The following is a 15,911-nucleotide window of genomic DNA, read 5'->3' as shown; positions in this document are numbered from 1 at the left end:
ACAATCACAGGGACCTTACTCTGACGTGACAAAGGCGTTCTCCTTGATGGTGTGCAGCACGTCCAGGAACTTGATCTTGGAGGTCAGGGTGTGCCCGTGGTAGATGATCGGAAGGTCGTCTGGTCCATCCCAGCAGTCCACTGGAGGCAGATAAGAGGGGTAATAAAATACATATTATCTAGCGTCTCCCCCTTTGGAGGACCCGACACGACTACATTCATTATATTCCATTGTGTAACTATCCATCTCTCCTGTGGGGGCGCTAGAGGAAAACTAAACAACTGTTTACAGATAATAATTTCTGTATATAGCGCACACAGATTCCGCAGCGCTGCACGGAGCCGCCACAGCAGTCCCTGTCCCCATGGGGCTCACAATCTAATCAACCTACCAGTATGTTTTGGAATGTGGGAGGAAACCCATGCACAGAGATACACGAACATACAATCTCTTTGCAGATGTTGACCTGGATGGTACTTGAACCCAGGACCCCAGTGCTGCGAAGCTGTAGTGCAAACCACTGAGCCACCATGCTAAGGAACTGTAATGTTAACCACTGAGCCACCATGCTAAGGAACTGTAATGTTAACCACTGAGCCACCATGCTAAGGGACTGTAATGTTAACCACTGAGCCACCATGCTAAGGGACTGTAATGTTAACCACTGGGCCACCATGCTAAGGGACTGTAATGTTAACCACTGAGCCACCGTGCTGCACGGCTGTATTGCTAGCCACTGAGCCACCGTGCTGCAGGGCTGTAGTGCTAATTACTAGGCCACCGTGCTGCAGGACTGTGGTGCCGCGGCACAGGCGGCTCTCCACCTCCGCGGCACAGGCGGCTCTCCACCTCCGCGGCACAGGCGGCTCTCCACCTCCGCGGCACAGGCGGCTCTCCACCTCCGCGGCACAGGCGGCTCTCCACCTCCGCGGCACAGGCGGCTCTCCACCTCCGCGGCACAGGCGGCTCTCCACCTCCGCGGCACAGGCGGCTCTCCACCTCCGCGGCACAGGCGGCTCTCCACCTCCGCGGCACAGGCGGCTCTCCACCTCCGCGGCACAGGCGGCTCTCCACCTCCGCGGCACAGGCGGCTCTCCACCTCCGCGGCACAGGCGGCTCTCCACCTCCGCGGCACAGGCGGCTCTCCACCTCCGCGGCACAGGCGGCTCTTGATGGCCGCTGGTTTTTCGTTACTTAGCTGCTTTTTTTTCACCATAATAAAAATTCTACCAGTGTATTCACCTGACTCCTGCACAACTGATGCCCCCAACCCCATCCATAGGGCAAGAAATCCCCCTTATTACCCCTGGCAGGGCACCTGTGATGTGACAACCTCTCCAGGTGACTACCTCTTGTATCTCTCCAGGTGACTACCTCGTGTACCTCTCCAGGTGACTACCTCGTGTATCTCTGGAGAGAAGCCAGGAGTGTGCAGAGCAGTGATCACAGCACAAGATGCTGGAATATAAGAGATTCTCCGGGGTCTCACACCGTTTGGTCTATAATTCCACATGTGATAATTCTGAGTTTTGATGCCTTCAGTGCGAATCTACAATTATCATATTCTGGAAAATACAGAAAACTCTTTGAAGGAGCAGGCGCAGACTATTGGTCTGTACTGTGTGTATATATGTATACATTTCTTTTCGTCTGTTCGGCAGCACACATATGGGATTTATCCCCTAGGTACAACTCAGAAGAGAGCAGGTAACAAGCAGTAGTAGACAAGTAACCATTAGTGTCTTGGCTGCCTCCCCCTATATAAGGCCGGAGCACACACACAGCCCTTGTATGACAGAAGAGTTCAGGTCCTGTGTGTCTACACAGAAAGAAACAACTATCCAGATAATAAGTTTTCTAGGTCCTCTGTGTCTTTACACTTGGATGGAGCGGCCCGGGCTGTATACGCTGCATGCGGTCCCTCGTCCCGGAGGAGCCTGTACAGCTATCCTGCCCTTACAGGGGCAATAGCTGAGGCTGTGGTGTGTATCTACCACCATGTACCCGGCACATGAGATCGCTCCTGCATCTCCCACCTGCTGGGCCTTGTGGTTCATCACCCTGCGTGCCTCACCATCAGACGCCTGGATCCCCTCCTGCATAGGCCGCAGCCCAGGTAAGAGCCTGTACAGCTATCCTGCCCTTACAGGGGTAATAATACAGACTGTGCTGAGTATCTACCACACATCACTGACACATGAGATCACTGCTAGTATCTCCTACCTGCTGGGCCTTGTGGTTCATCACCCTGCGTGCCTAAACCATCAGACGCCTGGATCCCCTCCTGCATAGGCCGCAGCCCAGGTAAGAGCCTGTACAGCTATCCTGCCCTTACAGGGGTAATAATACAGACTGTGCTGAGTATCTACCACACATCACTGACACATGAGATCACTGCTAGTATCTCCTACCTGCTGGGCCTTGTGGTTCATCACCCTGCGTGCCTCACCATCAGACGCATGGATCCCCTCCTGCATAGGCCGCAGCCCAGGTAAGAGCCTGTACAGCTATCCTGCCCTTACAGGGGTAATAATACAGACTGTGCTGAGTATCTACCACACATCACTGACACATGAGATCACTGCTAGTATCTCCTCCCTGCTGGGCCTTGTGGTTCATCACCTTGCGTGCCTCACCATCAGGCGCCTGGATCCCCTCCTGCATAGGCCCCAGCCCAGGTAAGAGCCTGTACAGCTATCCTGCCCTTACAGGGGTAATAATACAGACTGTGCTGAGTATCTACCACACATCACTGACACATGAGATCACTGCTAGTATCTCCTACCTGCTGGGCCTTGTGGTTCATCACCCTGCGTGCCTCACCATCAGACGCCTGGATCCCCTCCTGCATAGGCCGCAGCCCAGGTAAGAGCCTGTACAGCTATCCTGCCCTTACAGGGGTAATAATACAGACTGTGCTGAGTATCTACCACACATCACTGACACATGAGATCACTGCTAGTATCTCCTACCTGCTGGGCCTTGTGGTTCATTAACCCTGCGTGCCTCACCATCAGACGCCTGGATCCCCTCCTGCATAGGCCACAGCCCAGGTAAGAGCCTGTACAGCTATCCTGCCCTAACAGGGGTAATAATACAGACTGTGCTGAGTATCTACCACACATCACTGACACATGAGATCACTGCTAGTATCTCCTCCCTGCTGGGCCTTGTGGTTCATCACCCTGCGTGCCTCACCATCAGACGCCTGGATCCCCTCCTGCATAGGCCGCAGCCCAGGTAAGAGCCTGTACAGCTATCCTGCCCTTACAGGGGTAATAATACAGACTGTGCTGAGTATCTACCACACATCACTGACACATGAGATCACTGCTAGTATCTCCTACCTGCTGGGCCTTGTGGTTCATTAACCCTGCGTGCCTCACCATCAGACGCCTGGATCCCCTCCTGCATAGGCCACAGCCCAGGTAAGAGCCTGTACAGCTATCCTGCCCTAACAGGGGTAATAATACAGACTGTGCTGAGTATCTACCACACATCACTGACACATGAGATCACTGCTAGTATCTCCTCCCTGCTGGGCCTTGTGGTTCATCACCCTGCGTGCCTCACCATCAGACGCCTGGATCCCCTCCTGCATAGGCCGCAGCCCAGGTAAGAGCCTGTACAGCTATCCTGCCCTTACAGGGGTAATAATACAGACTGTGCTGAGTATCTACCACACATCACTGACACATGAGATCACTGCTAGTATCTCCTACCTGCTGGGCCTTGTGGTTCATCACCCTGCGTGCCTCACCATCAGACGCCTGGATCCCCTCCTGCATAGGCCGCAGCCCAGGTAAGAGCCTGTACAGCTATCCTGCCCTTACAGGGGTAATAATACAGACTGTGCTGAGTATCTACCACACATCACTGACACATGAGATCACTGCTAGTATCTCCTACCTGCTGGGCCTTGTGGTTCATTAACCCTGCGTGCCTCACCATCAGACGCCTGGATCCCCTCCTGCATAGGCCACAGCCCAGGTAAGAGCCTGTACAGCTATCCTGCCCTAACAGGGGTAATAATACAGACTGTGCTGAGTATCTACCACACATCACTGACACATGAGATCACTGCTAGTATCTCCTACCTGCTGGGCCTTGTGGTTCATCACCCTGCGTGCCTCACCGTCAGACGCCTGGATCCCCTCCTGCATAGGCCGCAGCCCAGGTAAGAGCCTGTACAGCTATCCTGCCCTAACAGGGGTAATAATACAGACTGTGCTGAGTATCTACCACACATCACTGACACATGAGATCACTGCTAGTATCTCCTACCTGCTGGGCCTTGTGGTTCATCACCCTGCGTGCCTCACCGTCAGACGCATGGATCCCCTCCTGCATAGGCCGCAGCCCAGGTAAGAGCCTGTACAGCTATCCTGCCCTTACAGGGGTAATAATACAGACTGTGCTGAGTATCTACCACACATCACTGACACATGAGATCACTGCTAGTATCTCCTCCCTGCTGGGCCTTGTGGTGCATCACCCTGTGTGCCTCACCATCAGACGCCTGGATCCCCTCCTGCATAGGCCCCAGCCCAGGTAAGAGCCTGTACAGCTATCCTGCCCTTACAGGGGTAATAATACAGACTGTGCTGAGTATCTACCACACATCACTGACACATGAGATCACTGCTAGTATCTCCTACCTGCTGGGCCTTGTGGTTCATCACCCTGCGTGCCTCACCATCAGACGCATGGATCCCCTCCTGCATAGGCCGCAGCCCAGGTAAGAGCCTGTACAGCTATCCTGCCCTTACAGGGGTAATAATACAGACTGTGCTGAGTATCTACCACACATCACTGACACATGAGATCACTGCTAGTATCTCCTACCTGCTGGGCCTTGTGGTTCATCACCCTGCGTGCCTCACCATCAGACGCATGGATCCCCTCCTGCATAGGCCGCAGCCCAGGTAAGAGCCTGTACAGCTATCCTGCCCTTACAGGGGTAATAATACAGACTGTGCTGAGTATCTACCACACATCACTGACACATGAGATCACTGCTAGTATCTCCTCCCTGCTGGGCCTTGTGGTGCATCACCCTGCGTGCCTCACCATCAGACGCATGGATCCCCTCCTGCATAGGCCGCAGCCCAGGTAAGAGCCTGTACAGCTATCCTGCCCTTACAGGGGTAATAATACAGACTGTGCTGAGTATCTACCACACATCACTGACACATGAGATCACTGCTAGTATCTCCTCCCTGCTGGGCCTTGTGGTGCATCACCCTGCGTGCCTCACCATCAGACGCCTGGATCCCCTCCTGCATAGGCCGCAGCCCAGGTAAGAGCCTGTACAGCTATCCTGCCCTTACAGGGGTAATAATACAGACTGTGCTGAGTATCTACCACACATCACTGACACAGGAGATCACTGCTAGTATCTCCTACCTGCTGGGCCTTGTGGTTCATCACCCTGCGTGCCTCACCATCAGACGCATGGATCCCCTCCTGCATAGGCCGCAGCCCAGGTAAGAGCCTGTACAGCTATCCTGCCCTTACAGGGGTAATAATACAGACTGTGCTGAGTATCTACCACACATCACTGACACATGAGATCACTGCTAGTATCTCCTCCCTGCTGGGCCTTGTGGTGCATCACCCTGTGTGCCTCACCATCAGACGCCTGGATCCCCTCCTGCATAGGCCCCAGCCCAGGTAAGAGCCTGCACAGCTATCCTGCCCTTACAGGGGTAATAATACAGACTGTGCTGAGTATCTACCACACATCACTGACACATGAGATCACTGCTAGTATCTCCTCCCTGCTGGGCCTTGTGGTTCATCACCCTGCGTGCCTCACCATCAGACGCATGGATCCCCTCCTGCATAGGCCGCAGCCCAGGTAAGAGCCTGTACAGCTATCCTGCCCTTACAGGGGTAATAATACAGACTGTGCTGAGTATCTACCACACATCACTGACACATGAGATCACTGCTAGTATCTCCTCCCTGCTGGGCCTTGTGGTTCATCACCCTGCGTGCCTCACCATCAGACGCCTGGATCCCCTCCTGCATAGGCCCCAGCCCAGGTAAGAGCCTGTACAGCTATCCTGCCCTTACAGGGGTAATAATACAGACTGTGCTGAGTATCTACCACACATCACTGACACATGAGATCACTGCTAGTATCTCCTCCCTGCTGGGCCTTGTGGTGCATCACCCTGCGTGCCTCACCATCAGACGCATGGATCCCCTCCTGCATAGGCCGCAGCCCAGGTAAGAGCCTGTACAGCTATCCTGCCCTAACAGGGGTAATAATACAGACTGTGCTGAGTATCTACCACACATCACTGACACATGAGATCACTGCTAGTATCTCCTACCTGCTGGGCCTTGTGGTTCATCACCCTGCGTGCCTCACCATCAGACGCATGGATCCCCTCCTGCATAGGCCGCAGCCCAGGTAAGAGCCTGTACAGCTATCCTGCCCTTACAGGGGTAATAATACAGACTGTGCTGAGTATCTACCACACATCACTGACACATGAGATCACTGCTAGTATCTCCTCCCTGCTGGGCCTTGTGGTTCATCACCCTGCGTGCCTCACCATCAGACGCATGGATCCCCTCCTGCATAGGCCGCAGCCCAGGTAAGAGCCTGTACAGCTATCCTGCCCTTACAGGGGTAATAATACAGACTGTGCTGAGTATCTACCACACATCACTGACACATGAGATCACTGCTAGTATCTCCTACCTGCTGGGCCTTGTGGTGCATCACCCTGCGTGCCTCACCATCAGACGCCTGGATCCCCTCCTGCATCGGCCGCAGCCCAGGTAAGAGCCTGTACAGCGATCCTGCCCTTACAGGGGTAATAATACAGACTGTGCTGAGTATCTACCACACATCACTGACACATGAGATCACTGCTAGTATCTCCTACCTGCTGGGCCTTGTGGTTCATCACCCTGCGTGCCTCACCATCAGACGCATGGATCCCCTCCTGCATAGGCCGCAGCCCAGGTAAGAGCCTGTACAGCTATCCTGCCCTTACAGGGGTAATAATACAGACTGTGCTGAGTATCTACCACACATCACTGACACATGAGATCACTGCTAGTATCTCCTCCCTGCTGGGCCTTGTGGTGCATCACCCTGCGTGCCTCACCATCAGACGCCTGGATCCCCTCCTGCATCGGCCGCAGCCCAGGTAAGAGCCTGTACAGCGATCCTGCCCTTACAGGGGTAATAATACAGACTGTGCTGAGTATCTACCACACATCACTGACACAGGAGATCACTGCTAGTATCTCCTACCTGCTGGGCCTTGTGGTTCATCACCCTGCGTGCCTCACCATCAGACGCATGGATCCCCTCCTGCATAGGCCGCAGCCCAGGTAAGAGCCTGTACAGCTATCCTGCCCTTACAGGGGTAATAATACAGACTGTGCTGAGTATCTACCACACATCACTGACACATGAGATCACTGCTAGTATCTCCTCCCTGCTGGGCCTTGTGGTGCATCACCCTGCGTGCCTCACCATCAGACGCCTGGATCCCCTCCTGCATAGGCCGCAGCCCAGGTAAGAGCCTGTACAGCTATCCTGCCCTTACAGGGGTAATAATACAGACTGTGCTGAGTATCTACCACACATCACTGACACATGAGATCACTGCTAGTATCTCCTCCCTGCTGGGCCTTGTGGTTCATCACCCTGCGTGCCTCACCAGCAGACGCCTGGATCACCTCCTGCATAGGCCGCAGCCCAGCGCTGCTCCTGGTATTAACCATTTGTTCCCCTGGATGGAGGCAGCACATGGTATCAGTGAGTATATCCAGGCTGTATACCGGCCGCTGGTCTCTCATGCTCCTGTGATATATGTTATACGGTTTTTTAACCTGTTTTCTCCTGCTGGAGATGTCTGCGTATTGTACAGTATTTACACGGTTACCACATGTTGTACAGAGATTTCTGCAGGTCCTGCTATCACTTGCAGTACAGGGAGCATTACATGTCAGCTCCCGGGACATAGACTGCTCAGTACAGTACAGTACTATGTATCCCTGCTGAATGCTCAGGTCTCCTATGTATCCCTGCTGAATGCTCAGGTCTCCTATGTATCCCTGCTGAATGCTCAGGTCTCCTATGTATCCCTGCTGAATGCTCAGGTCTCCTATGTATCCCTGCTGAATGCTCAGGTCTCCTATGTATCCCTGCTGAATGCTCAGGTCTCCTATGTATCCCTGCTGAATGCTCAGGTCTCCTATGTATCCCTGCTGAATGCTCAGGTCTCCTATGTATCCCTGCTGAATGCTCAGGTCTCCTATGTATCCCTGCTGAATGCTCAGGTCTCCTATGTATCCCTGCTGAATGCTCAGGTCTCCTATGTATCCCTGCTGAATGCTCAGGTCTCCTATGTATCCCTGCTGAATGCTCAGGTCTCCTATGTATCCCTGCTGAATGCTCAGGTCTCCTATGTATCCCTGCTGAATGCTCAGGTCTCCTATGTATCCCTGCTGAATGCTCAGGTCTCCTATGTATCCCTGCTGAATGCTCAGGTCTCCTATGTATCCCTGCTGAATGCTCAGGTCTCCTATGTATCCCTGCTGAATGCTCAGGTCTCCTATGTATCCCTGCTGAATGCTCAGGTCTCCTATGTATCCCTGCTGAATGCTCAGGTCTCCTATGTATCCCTGCTGAATGCTCAGGTCTCCTATGTATCCCTGCTGAATGCTCAGGTCTCCTATGTATCCCTGCTGAATGCTCAGGTCTCCTATGTATCCCTGCTGAATGCTCAGGTCTCCTATGTATCCCTGCTGAATGCTCAGGTCTCCTATGTATCCCTGCTGAATGCTCAGGTCTCCTATGTATCCCTGCTGAATGCTCAGGTCTCCTATGTATCCCTGCTGAATGCTCAGGTCTCCTATGTATCCCTGCTGAATGCTCAGGTCTCCTATGTATCCCTGCTGAATGCTCAGGTCTCCTATGTATCCCTGCTGAATGCTCAGGTCTCCTATGTATCCCTGCTGAATGCTCAGGTCTCCTATGTATCCCTGCTGAATGCTCAGGTCTCCTATGTATCCCTGCTGAATGCTCAGGTCTCCTATGTATCCCTGCTGAATGCTCAGGTCTCCTATGTATCTCTGCTGAATGCTCAGGTCTCCTATGTATCCCTGCTGAATGCTCAGGTCTCCTATGTATCCCTGCTGAATGCATAGATCTTTATTGCTGATGTTTATTGCATTTCTAGTCACTCCTGCGCCCTGACTCCAGGGTTTATATGCAGAGTCTGTGAGCTCTGCTTGACTTAGAATTATCCTACCGGTATTTCATGTGTATAATCTGTGATCTTTAGGCTACATTCACACGATGTATGCCCGCCATACCGTAGTACGGCGGGCATACATCGGCGCTGCGGAGAGGAGCAGGGGATGAGCGCTGCTCACCTCCGCCCCCTCTCCATAGGGAGATACAGCGCACGGCACCGTAATACGGGAAAAGATAGGACATGTCCTTTCTTTTCCCGTGCTACGGAACGGTACGGTGCCGTACGTGTGGGCCGTGAGCCCATAGAAGTGTATGGGGGACGTATATCGGCCGTATATACGTCAGCCGTATATACGTCCCCCATACATGTGTGTGAAGGTAGCCTTACACTGTGAATTTACTAACCATTTTCTCTGGACTAGACCTCCAATATGTAATAAGCATCTGGTATGTGATGAGCATGTACTTGGTAAGTACCGTATATACTCAAGTATAAGCCGACCCGAGTATAAGCCGAGACCCCTAATTTTACCATCGAAAACTGGGAAAACCTATTGACTCGAGTATAAGCCGAGGGTGTAGTATACAGCCAGCCAGCCCCCATGTAGTATACTGCCAACCAGCCCCCATGTAGTATACCGCCAACCAGCCAGCCCCCATGTAGTATACAGCCAGCCAGCCCCCATGTAGTATACCGCCAACCAGCCCCCATGTAGTATACCGCCAACCAGCCAGCCCCCATGTAGTATACTGCCAACCAGCCCCCATGTAGTATACCGCCAACCAGCCAGCCCCCATGTAGTATACAGCCAGCCAGCCCCCATGTAGTATACCGCCAACCAGCCCCCATGTAGTATACCGCCAACCAGCCCCCATGTAGTATACCGCCAACCAGCCCCCATGTAGTATACCGCCAACCAGCCCCCATGTAGTATACCGCCAACCAGCCCCCATGTAGTATACCGCCAACCAGCCCCCATGTAGTATACCGCCAACCAGCCCCCATGTAGTATACAGCCAGCCCCCATGTAGTATACAGCCAGCCAGCCCCCATGTAGTATACTGCCAACCAGCCCCCATGTAGTATACCGCCAGCCAGCCCCCATGTAGTATACCGCCAACCAGCCCCCATGTAGTATACCGCCAACCAGCCCCCATGTAGTATACCGCCAACCAGCCCCCATGTAGTATACCGCCAACCAGCCCCCATGTAGTATATCTACAGCCAGTCCCATGTAGTATACAGCCAGTCCCACGTAGCATACAGCAGCCCCATGTAGCATACAGCCTGCCCCCAGTAGTGTATACAGCTTGCCACCAGTAGTATACCGCCTGCCACCAGTAGTATACCGCCTGCCCCCAGTAGTATACCGCCTGCCCCCAGTAGTATACCGCCTGCCCCCAGTAGTATACCGCCTGCCCCCAGTAGTATACCGCCTGCCCCCAGTAGTATACCGCCTGCCCCCAGTAGTATACCGCCTGCCCCCAGTAGTATACCGCCTGCCCCAGTAGTATACAGCCTGCCCCCATGAGTATACAGCCTGCCCCCATGAGTATACAGCCAGCCCCCATGAGTATACAGCCAGCCCCCAGTAGTATACAGCCTACCCCCAGTAGTATATAGCTTGCCCCCAGTAGTATATAGCTTGCCCCCAGTAGTATACCGCCTGCCCCCAGTATTATACAGCCTGCCCCCAGTAGTATATAGCTTGTCCTCAGTAGTATACAGCCTGCCCCCAGTAGTATATAGCTTGTCCCCAGTAGTATACAGCCTGCCCCCAGTAGTATATAGCTTGTCCCCAGTAGTATACAGCCTGTCCTCAGTAGTATACAGCCTGTCCTCAGTAGTATACAGCCTGTCCTCAGTAGTATACAGCCTGTCCTCAGTAGTATACAGCCTGTCCTCAGTAGTATACAGCCTGTCCTCAGTAGTATACAGCCTGTCCTCAGTAGTATACAGCCTGTCCTCAGTAGTATACAGCCTGTCCTCAGTAGTATACAGCCTGTCCTCAGTAGTATACAGCAGCCCCTATTAGTATAGAGATAAAGAAATAAACTTAATACTCACCCTCCGTTGCCCCCGATGTTCGTCACGGCTTCTTCACTCTTCTCTGGCCGGGAGATCGCGTCGGCCGTCACACACTGTGATGCAGCGCTGTCGCCGCTGATGACGTCATCACAGTGTGCGACAGCCGGCAGATGGCATGAACGTGACTGCCGGCTAGAGAAGACAGAAGAGAAGACACGGGGAGCCGCCGGGAGCCGCGACAGGGATCGGGAGCCGCGACGAACATTGGGGACACCGGAGGGTGAGTATTAATTTATTTTTTATCATTGACTCGTGTATAAGCACATTTTTTGTGCTGAAAAACTGGGCTTATACACGAGTATATACGGTAATAATCATACACTCATCCACGACATCGTCCAGGAGGACTGCAGATCTCCAAGCAATGTCCTTCAAGGATTCCTACCAGAAAGCGTCATGTTACTTTCCTGCTCAGCCTTCATCCAACCATTTCTACAGTCTTAACAACAATTCTTTTAAACAATACATTTTCAAAGAACTTTTATAAGGGGGCAAATTGTCCACATGGATCATGGACTCCATGAGATGCTCTCTGGTCCTGAAGCTCCAGACCAGCTGAGAGCCGACTCTACATCAGCTTCTTTATCTGAGCTCTGCCACGTCTATCAGTTCTACAGAGCAGCCACGTGGTCCTCTCCATCCTCATCTATAGATCTCTGCAGGATGGACTTCTCTGCCTCCTAAGGCTTCAGCCTTACACAAGGCGACTAAGATCCCTCCCCATAAGATCCCTCCCCATAAGATCCCCCCATAAGATCCCCCCATAAGATCCCTCCCCATAAGATCCCTCCCCATAAGATCCCTCCCCATAAGATCCCTCCCCATAAGATCCCTCCCCATAAGATCCCTCCCCATAAGATCCCTCCCCATAAGATCCCTCCCCATAAGATCCCTCCCCATAAGATCCCTCCCCATAAAATCCCTCCCCATAAGTACTGCTTGCTACGTCCCATATGTGTGCTGCCGAACGGACGAAAAAGAAGGAGGAAATTTGCTTACCGAAATTTCCATTTCTTTTAGTCCGTGAGGCAGCACAACTTTCCCGCCCTTAAATGATGAAAGGTTATTGCTATATACCATACAAGGGTTGTGTGTGTGCTCCGGCCTTATATAGGGGGAGGCAGCCAAGACACTGATTGTTTAATGTCTACTACTGCTTGTTACCTGCTCTCTTCTGAGTTGTACCTAGGGGATAAATCCCATATGTGTGCTGCCGAACGGACTAAAAGAAATGGAAATTTCGGTAAGCAAATTTCTTCACTATATATACAGACAACCCCTAGTTACAGACAGACCCCTCTGCCCCCTGTGACTTCTGGTGACCTCTCTGGATGTTACTATAGTCCCAGACTGCAATGATCAGCTGTAAGGAGTCTGTAATGAAGATTTATGGATAATCCTTGGTCCAATTACACCAAAAATTTTGAAACTTCAATTGTCACCGGGGCAAAAAATTTTTTTTGTTTGGAGCCACAATTATAAAATATACAGTTTTCACTTAAATACAAATTCAACTTATGAACAAACCTACAGAAGCTATCTGGTATGTAAGCTGCAGACTGCCTGTATATGCTGCGCACTGTATACAGTATATAAGGGGCGCACTGTATACAGTATATAAGGGGCGCACTGTATACAGTATATAAGGTGCGCACTGTATACAGTATATAAGTTGCACACTGTATACAGTATATAAGGGGCGCACTGTATACAGTATATAAGGGGCGCACTGTATACAGTATATAAGGGGCGCACTGTATACAGTATATAAGGTGCACACTGTATACAGTATATAAGGGGCGCACTGTATACAGTATATAAGGGGCGCACTGTATACAGTATATAAGGGGCGCACTGTATACAGTATATAAGGTGCACACTGTATACAGTATATAAGGTGCACACTGTATACAGTATATAAGGGGCGCACTGTATACAGTATATAAGGTGCACACTGTATACAGTATATAAGGTGCACACTGTATACAGTATATAAGGTGCACACTGTATACAGTATATAAGGGGCGCACTGTATACAGTATATAAGGTGCACACTGTATACAGTATATAAGGTGCACACTGTATACAGTATATAAGGGGCGCACTGTATACAGTATATAAGGGGTGCACTGTATACAGTATATAAGGGGCGCACTGTATACAGTATATAAGGTGCGCACTGTATACAGTATATAAGGTGCGCACTGTATACAGTATATAAGTTGCACACTGTATACAGTATATAAGTTGCACACTGTATACAGTATATAAGGGGCGCACTGTATACAGTATATAAGGTGCGCACTGTATACAGTATATAAGTTGCACACTGTATACAGTATATAAGGGGCACACTGTATACAGTATATAAGGTGCGCACTGTATACAGTATATAAGGGGCGCACTGTATACAGTATATAAGGTGCGCACTGTATACAGTATATAAGGGGCGCACTGTATACAGTATATAAGTTGCACACTGTATACAGTATATAAGGGGCACACTGTATACAGTATATAAGGTGCGCACTGTATACAGTATATAAGTTGCACACTGTATACAGTATATAAGGTGCACACTGTATGACTGAGTGACTGCTGCACCACCTGTCGGTAGAGCGGGGATGTGTGCATATATGTAGATGCTTCCGGCCCTCCCAAATTTATTGACACAGACCTGCGGAGGCGCGGGGTTATGGGTGAGGATTGTGGGGGGACACTCACACTCGATGCAGCGGCAGCCCATGCGGAGGCAGCGGGTATAAGCCTCTAGGGACGACTCACTGGAGAACTGGTCCCCTGTCAGATACCTGCGAGACAATAGAAGAAGAGAGAACGTTATAAGAGGAGCTGTGACCTATATATACAGTATATATATCAGGGGAGACACTATGAGGATATACATATATCAGGGGGGGACACTATGAGGATATACATATATCAGGGGAGACACTATGAGGATATACATATATCAGGGGAGACACTATGAGGATATACATATATCAGGGGGACACTATGAGGATATATATATATCAGGGGGACACTATGAGGATATATATATATCAGGGGGGACACTATGAGGATATACATATATCAGGGAGGACACTATGAGGATATACATATATCAGGGGGGACACTATGAGGATATACATATATCAGGGGGGGGGACACTATGAGGATATACATATATCAGGGAGGACACTATGAGGATATACATATATCAGGGGGGGACACTATGAGGATATACATATATCAGGGGGGGGACACTATGAGGATATACATATATCAGGGGGGGACACTATGAGGATATACATATATCAGGGGGGCACTATGAGGATATACATATATCAGGGGGGACACTATGAGGATATACATATATCAGGGGGGACACTATGAGGATATACATATATCAGGGGGGACACTATGAGGATATACATATATCAGGGGGGACACTATGAGGATATACATATATCAGGGAGGACACTATGAGGATATACATATATCAGGGGGACACTATGAGGATATACATATATCAGGAAGGACACTATGAGGATATACATATATCAGGGGGGACACTATGAGGATATACATATATCAGGGGGGCACTATGAGGATATACATATATCAGGGGGGACACTATGAGGATATACATATATCAGGGGGGACACTATGAGGATATACATATATCAGGGGGGACACTATGAGGATATACATATATCAGGGGGGACACTATGAGGATATACATATATCAGGGAGGACACTATGAGGATATACATATATCAGGGGGACACTATGAGGATATACATATATCAGGAAGGACACTATGAGGATATACATATATCAGGGGACACTATGAGGATATACATATATCAGGGGGGGCACTATGAGGATATACATATATCAGGGGACACTATGAGGATATACATATATCAGGGGGGGGGACACTATGAGGATATACATATATCAGGGAGGACACTATGAGGATATACATATATCAGGGGGGGACACTATGAGGATATACATATATCAGGGGGGGACACTATGAGGATATACATATATCAGGGGGGACACTATGAGGATATACATATATCAGGGGGGGGACACTATGAGGATATACATATATCAGGGGGACACTATGAGGATATACATATATCAGGAAGGACACTATGAGGATATACATATATCAGGGGGGACACTATGAGGATATACATATATCAGGGGGGCACTATGAGGATATACATATATCAGGGGGACACTATGAGGATATACATATATCAGGGGGGACACTATGAGGATATACATATATCAGGGGGGACACTATGAGGATATACATATATCAGGGGGGACACTATGAGGATATACATATATCAGGGGGGACACTATGAGGATATACATATATCAGGGGGGGACACTATGAGGATATACATATATCAGGGAGGACACTATGAGGATATACATATATCAGGGGGACACTATGAGGATATACATATATCAGGGGGGGACACTATGAGGATATACATATATCAGGGAGGACACTATGAGGATATACATATATCAGGGGGGACACTATGAGGATATACATATATCAGGGGG

The 15,911-nt window shown here is 50.4% G+C and overlaps 1 protein-coding gene across 1 annotated transcript in view; it reads right to left on the bottom strand.

Annotated features, from left to right (window-relative positions):
* LOC140132344 (1-phosphatidylinositol 4,5-bisphosphate phosphodiesterase gamma-1-like) overlaps window positions 1–15,911 on the bottom strand; it is a 99,921-nt gene that overhangs the window by 35,569 nt on the left and 48,441 nt on the right. Inside the window, 2 exon segments of the mRNA XM_072151000.1 lie at window positions 20–140; window positions 14,043–14,128. Coding sequence (XP_072007101.1) covers window positions 20–140; window positions 14,043–14,128 — 207 coding nt within the window.

This window comes from Engystomops pustulosus, chromosome 5 (assembly GCF_040894005.1).
Source record: "Engystomops pustulosus chromosome 5, aEngPut4.maternal, whole genome shotgun sequence".
Taxonomy (NCBI): Eukaryota; Metazoa; Chordata; class Amphibia; order Anura; family Leptodactylidae; genus Engystomops; species Engystomops pustulosus.
This window is presented reverse-complemented; position numbering and strand designations above follow the sequence as displayed.